Genomic DNA, 7,162 nt, shown 5'->3' with positions numbered 1-7,162 from the left:
TGAACTAATGTACTCTCAGGCTGATTAATTAAAAATAATAATAATAATATATAGGAAAAAACAATGATTTCAGAAGACCTCTGCTGCATTACTGACGACCCAATAGGTGTTTGAAATCATTTGGAATTTCCCTCCCTCTGAGTTTAACTCTGAAATATTCCCCAAAAAGAAAAGAAAAAAAAAAAAAAAAGGTTCCATCCATCAAGTTATCTTTCCACAAAGACCCAAAATCATAAATAAAGTATTAATACAACCATAAAACAAGACCAAGAAATCAAAATTCAATCCAGCTACAGGAAGTGCAGCTTAAGCCATCCTACTTCAATCTTGTCTGACTACTAAATAACAAACCACTCCCATGATATCAGAATACCTGTCGTTGATAATAGCCACACCCGCCCCATTAGGATGCTCCATGAACAGCAGCTGTAGCATACATGCCTAGACCCTGAGTCTGTGGCACAGCATATCCATACCCACCATAGCCTTGGCCTCCATTATGTGTCCCATTCCACTGGTTACTGTGATCTCTCCACTGCCAAGTTTTAAGAAAAAAATGAATAAATTTCGGTTCCAGAAGAGAGACAAATGAGGGAGAGAGATTTTATTTTATTTTATTATTTTTTTTTAGGGTGGGGGGGGGGGGAATTTGAAGAATACATATGCTGTCATACTGTGAAGTATCTACAACTCATGATATTATTCAACCAATAAAAAACACTTGAACAAATATTAAGAAAAATTACCTGCTTGCTTGCTGGACTGCGGCCCCAAGAAAGACGAACTGTTTGCTTGCCAATGACTGCCCCATTCAAGCTTTGCATTGCATCCTCAGCATTCTTCCTATGACCAGAGACAAACAGAAGGGAGTCATTACATGGCAACATAGGTTACATATAAAGATGTTAAATTTGTATATACGTACTTTGTAGCACATTCCCAGAACATAATTTGATCAAATTAATTAAAATTTATCATTAGCAGTATTATTAGAAGTGCAAGATGCACTTATGTGCAAAGGTCTCCTAAAGCCTAGGCACAAAGCACAATGCACAAGTGTGGGGCTTAATTGAATTAAAGCACACTTTTCAAAATAAATAAAAAATGTAAAGTAGTATTACTTCTAATAAAATTATTCATAACATATATCAAATGGTTAGAGCATTCTGCTATTGCACAAAGGTTATAGATTCAAAATTTCAAATAACTATAGGCTATTTCAATTTCTTATAGTCTCTAGGACATTTACAAAATATTATCAATGGATAACATGATAAATTAATCATATAAAATTTAAACATGATATGTTACACAATTCTCTTGCACTTTACAACATATACACAACCATGATAGCAATTATCAAAATTGAAGTACATGGTTTTATCAAAACATAACCAAACTGAAAGTAGCAAGAAGCACCAAAATAGTAAAAATTAGGAATTCTAAGCAAGGATCTACTGTTTTAGGTTTTAAGGTTTAGACCAACAAATTAGAAAAAGCATCATCTTTTGTGCTTTGGAATTTTTGTAAAAGCACCCCAAAAAAAAAAAGTGCACGCCTGTGATTGCGCTTCACTTCGGGCAAGCAAAGCCCTTCAGCAGGAGGCGGTATCTTGTGTTTCTGCTGCTTGCAGTGAAAACACAAGATCCTTTTTTCGTAAGCAGTTTAGGGCTCCTTGCCACTTAGTGTGCCGAAGCACAATTTTAACAAGACTAATTATTAGTAAGATGGTGTAATAACTTAAAGAAAGCTGAAAGAGCACCTGTTAGCAAATTGCACAAACCCACATCCTTTTTTAATTGGTATTTTCACAGAGACAATCTCACCAAACTGAGAAAATGGCTGCCTAAGATCTTCATCAGTGACATCAGAGTCTAGCCCTCCAACAAATATCTATAATAAAACATGGGTTAAAAATATACAAATGTGGTTCATTACAGTTCACATAGAAGAGTCAAAAATGGACTCACGGTTGTGTTAGTTGACTCGCCATCAGATTGGGAACCTTGGGTGATAACACCATTTGATGCATGCCCACCAGCCAAAACCACAGCTATTCAAAGAAAATAGAATAAGATTTTTAAATAAAAAAATTCAAGAGTAAGATATGGAATGCACTACCTTTGAAAGATAATCTTTGTGAGTTACAGTTAACTAAATAAACAGCTATAATGTCAACAAACAAGAAAATACAACATAAGCACATGTTGACCTATGGTAGGATCCCATTGATAAATAACACAACATAGACATGTCTGGAGAGGGGAAAAAAAGAGAAAGAAAATGTAGCCACACAATGAATTAACAAACATGAGGGTAATCATTTGTAAAGTTCCAGATCAGAAGCATAACATAATAACACCTTTGGAAGACAATTTTAATTTGAACATGACAAGGCCTAGTAGTTAAATCTAAATGATTTCAAAAAATATTATTAATCCCCCTTAGACTGAACAAGAACATGAGGCACTCGACACTATCAGTAGCACAGGAGAATTTTTTCTAGATACTATAGAAGGGATAGATATTGTATCAGCCACCGCCAGTGCCATGTTGTTGAGGAATGGTTCTTTGTTAGCATAGGTTAGCATTCGGAAAGAATAGAAGGAAAGCATGAAAGGAAAGAATATAAGTAGTTCCATAAAGAATAGGTAAAAGAAACAAAAAACAAGGATATCAAGTGTGTAGTAGATTAGGCATATAAGGAAAGCATTTGCATTCGAAGTTAGATAAGTCTTTATGTAAAGTCAAAAATATAAAAGAGTCAATGAGATCTAGCTCAAAAATGGAACCTCCTCCTCCTCCAATAAGGAAGGTTGGGTAGATAGCACAGGAGAATTTTATTCTACATACTATACAAGTGGTAGACATTGTATCAGCCACAGCCAATTTGTTAAGGAACGGTAGTGTTAGCATAGGTTAGCATACAGGAAGTAGTTCCATAAGGAATAGGTGAAAACATAAAACAAGGAGATGAGGTGAAGTAGACTAGGAAGATGAACAAAGCAGTTGAATTCAAAGTTTGGTAAATGCTCAAATAAAGTTAAAAGATATAAAAGACTTATCACACAAAAAAAATAAAATAAAATAAAATTAAAAAAAAAACTAATAAATAAAAAAATAAAATCTAAAGATTTAATATTCAATGAGCTCTAGGTCAAATGGAACCTCCTCCTCTTATAAGAAAGATGGGTTCAAGATCTACTAGGTGTGTTATCTTTTATATATAATATAAAATGACAGCTGCTAAATCATTTGAGTAATGACAACTGCTGGTAAAGAACGAACTTTGTTCAAAGTGGAGAACTATTAGAGGCATTTTTAAACCTTAAAGCAGTGCAGTGTAATGGTAGCATTGTTGTTGTTATTGCAGTAAGTCAATGAGGAAAAGAAACGCTATCAGTAATAAAGGCTCTTGGCAGCATACGTATATATTTTTTAAGGGAGAACACCCCCTATGTTGTTATTTTTTAGGGAGGACACCCATATGGTTATTTTTTTATTAATTGTCACAAGTGAAGGAGGGGAGATTTGAACCCTGGTTCTCACAAAGGAGACCACTGAATGCCATTGAGCTACAAGGCTCTTGGCAGGACACCCACATGTTAGTTTGAAGAATGATGACAAAACTCATAATCCCTTCCAATTCCCTCTGTGCCTCCAATCTACAGCCATGTCGTGGTTGCCTCACATTATAGAACAATAGAAAACATTAATGAAAAGGAAGACCAACTAGCACATAAATTCCTCAAGTAAACAACAAAACATATAGTGGGAATGCAGTAGAGATTTAAAAGCAGGAGCAGCTGGAGTAAGGTGACACAAAATAAACAAATGCTTTGTCATCCCCCCCCCCCCCTCTCTTTCTCTTTTCTTCCTTTTTCCTGTTTTCAGTGTTTCTTTCTTTGTGTGTGTGTGTGTGTGTGTTGGGGGTGGGGGGGCGGAGGGTTGTTCGCATTTATGCAACAAGCAAATTAGAATATTAAAACCAATTGAAAGAGAATATTGACTCATATATCAAATATAACTTTACAATTCACCATGTTGGAACTTAAATGTCTGGAATAAGCAGAAGTACATAGTAATCAACAATGAAGCCATTGGTGATCAATATTGAAGTCTGACCTGAACATAAAAGTTTTACAAGCACCAGTAACAGATGGGAGGTTTACAAGGTACCTTGTGAAGAGTATCCAGATGATTTCTTGGGGGTTGCAACACCTACACGCATTGGCCTACTTGAACAATACATGCCGTTCATTTCAGTAATAGCCCTTGACCTCTCATTTTCATCACCAAACCGAACAAAACCATAACCTTTTGATCGACCAGTGTTGGAATCAAAAACCACTTTTGCTCCTTTAACAGATGGATATCTAGAAGCAAAGGTTTCCTGCAATATAGTATCAGTTACATCTGTTGCCAAATCCCCTACAAATATGGATAGATCAGATCCAGCCTCTGATCGTTTATCACCAGCGCTAAAGGTTGCCCAGTTTAGACGGAAGGGCTGCTCTGTATTTGGCATAACTGCACCGTTATAGCTCTGCAGAATTTTCTCAGCGGTTTCATGAGAATAGAACTCAACAAAACCATATCCCTCTGATTGACCAGTTTGCTTATTGCGTATGACCTTTGCTGAGGAGACCTGCATATTTTGTAGCACCAAAGTTAGAAAGCAATAGCATTGTGAGGAGTGATGGAAATTCATCTCATTGAAATTAAGATGTGTGTGTGTGTATGAGAGAGAGAGAGAGAGAGAGAAAGAGAGAGAGGGAGAGAGATGAGTCAATTCCCTACACATACTACAAATGACATTGGTAACGATTGAAAACTATGGTTTCTAACAAGATAAATGTTGTACATTATAACATGTCAATTGAGCATATTAAATGCAAACCATACTCAGATGCAATCATAAGCTATCAAGTCTGAAGCAATCTCCCCCAAGAAAATAGAAGTTGGAGGCTAATTACTAAAATAAAGTGAGATTTCAAGATGCATTAAAATCACTTTAGATGCCGAAACGAAAACAATAAAGAACTAAAATTTTACCCTGCAACTCTAAGCCACCATCAACAAGATGGTGGCCATTAGTTAACACATTGCTAACCATCTACACAATTGCAAAGTAAACAAAGCCAATTTGCACCGTTGTAAGGAATCCAAAAATAAAAAATAAAGATCATGTTAACATTTGATGTGCCAACCAAGGGGAATTGTTGCCCAATAACAAATTGTTGGAAGAAATCCAAAAAACATTAGCAGGATGGATATGTCGATTGTGTTAGGGGCTAGTGTACTGGGAGATAAGGTAATTTTTTGCACATAATGGGTTTCACTTAAGAAGTTTGGTAAACAAGTCAATTTGCACTGAATATTGTCAAATATGATTAAACCTGAATCCGTGCAACCATTTATTAATATCGTCGGTCACTAAAATGTAGCAAGGTAGAAGTAAAATTGCACACTATCCAATTCTCTCTTCAAAAAATCAAAATGGCAAAGTGCACAAGTTTTGTAAAACCCTCTTCTGTATTCATTCAAAATTTAAGCAGCAACATAATACATGCAAATTCCAAATACTCAATACTAGAATATACAAGCATAATATTATAAGCATGTAACATAAACTGAATCATTAAGTGTTGCATCTCTTCACAATCCTCAACATTAGGTTTCAATACCATTTAAATCTTTCACAAAAAGGTTAACACGATTTAACAAGTATTGAATCCATTCCATAATAATCATTTCTGCTTTCAAGTTCTACAAAAACCCTTAAAAGGGTTCATTCAAATACCCCATAACTTATAATCAATTAAGACCCACAACTTGAACTCTCAAACATATAACATACACCAAGTAATTCTCCGCACCACCACCAACAACAACCAAAAACATTACTCCCAGATTCTGGGGTTGGCTATAGATCCTCAACAGACTAGTCAACGTCGACCACATGTATTGTTTGTTTTGCTTTTTCACCATTCTATTCTATCCAAAGTCATAATCTCCGACAACCCATTACTCTAAAATGCATAAATTATCTCAAATTTCCAATCAAACCAAAAAACAAATAAATATATTTAGAGATAGAAAAGACCTCAGAAGTATGAGAAAAGCAGGTGTGGAGGTAAGTTTCATCCATCCAATGGTGTAGGTCGCCGATCCAAATAGTTTTGGCCTCTTCAGTGGACCCCAGCTGCTGCTGTTGCTGTTGTTTCTGATTCTGATACTTCTGACCCTGATTCTGATTCTGATGGTGTTGTTGTTGAACATGAACTTGCTGTTGTTGCTGATGCTGATGATGATAAGGATGAGCAGCTGCAGCAGCATAAGGCATGTAATTGTACATCATCATTTGCTGCTGCTGATGTTGCTGCATCATCGCCATAGCCACCGCCGGATACTGCATAGCCATCCATTGTTGCTGCTGATGCTGCTGCTGCTGCATCCACTGCTGTTGATGCTGCTGTTGCTGTGGCTGTGGCTGTTGTTGTGGCTGCTGTTGTTGCTGCTGTGGCTGTGTATTTATATCAGCAGAACCATTGGTTTGTTGTTGAGCCATATGGGTTTTGCTCAAAGTTTCAGGTTTTGTGGGATTTGGGTTTGGTTTCTCTCTCCCTCTTTGTTAAAGTTTTGGTTTTTTGGGTCTGTGAGAGAGAGAGACACAGAGACAGAGAGAGAGAGAGAGAGAGAGAGAGACCAAAAGAGGAGTTGTGAAATGGTTTATGATGGGTTTAAAAAGGAGGCGGCGGATCTGAGTCTTTGGAGTCTTGAGGGGTTCCATAACTTTGAAACTTTGGACCCTCGGTTACAACGTCAGATTACATCATTACCGTCCGTGACTTGTGGGTCCCTCATTTTTTGTGTGTCCCACCAATCAATGGACGGTCTAGATTCAATTCTGGCTTTGCCCACTTGGATTTTTTTACCTTACATTATAAGTATTACATTAAAATTTTCATTTGTAGGGTTTGTGCGAGTGTGTTTGTTTTGTACTAATTCATAAGTTTTCATTTCGTTTTTCATTTTAAAATACAGTGGTTGTATCTAATCATCATTATTAAAATAAAAACTGTTTATTTGGTTATGACTAGTGAGAAGTGAGAACTGTTCTTTAATCTTATTAAATTATGTTGAATCATTTATGTTATGT

At 36.2% G+C, this 7,162-nt stretch overlaps 1 protein-coding gene across 2 annotated transcripts; it reads right to left on the bottom strand.

Annotated features, from left to right (window-relative positions):
* Positions 1-6,757, bottom strand: LOC115968112 (polyadenylate-binding protein RBP47-like). Of its 2 annotated transcripts, XM_031087364.1 has the most exons (7): positions 6,107-6,757; positions 4,180-4,648; positions 1,971-2,053; positions 1,763-1,893; positions 747-843; positions 374-535; positions 1-149 (listed from the first exon to the last, which is right to left on the bottom strand). In XM_031087364.1, exons 1-6 carry the CDS (start codon positions 6,569-6,571, stop codon positions 404-406), a joined length of 1,377 nt encoding a protein of 458 aa, XP_030943224.1. In that variant the 5' UTR covers positions 6,572-6,757; the 3' UTR covers positions 1-149; positions 374-403. The 2 variants fall into 2 exon arrangements, with proteins under 2 accessions (XP_030943224.1, XP_030943223.1); XM_031087363.1 differs by having other exon boundaries at positions 22-535.
* Between the last annotated feature and the right edge of the window lie 405 nt (positions 6,758-7,162).

Source organism: Quercus lobata, chromosome 11 (assembly GCF_001633185.2).
Source record: "Quercus lobata isolate SW786 chromosome 11, ValleyOak3.0 Primary Assembly, whole genome shotgun sequence".
Lineage (NCBI taxonomy): Eukaryota > Viridiplantae > Streptophyta > Magnoliopsida > Fagales > Fagaceae > Quercus > Quercus lobata.
This window is presented reverse-complemented; position numbering and strand designations above follow the sequence as displayed.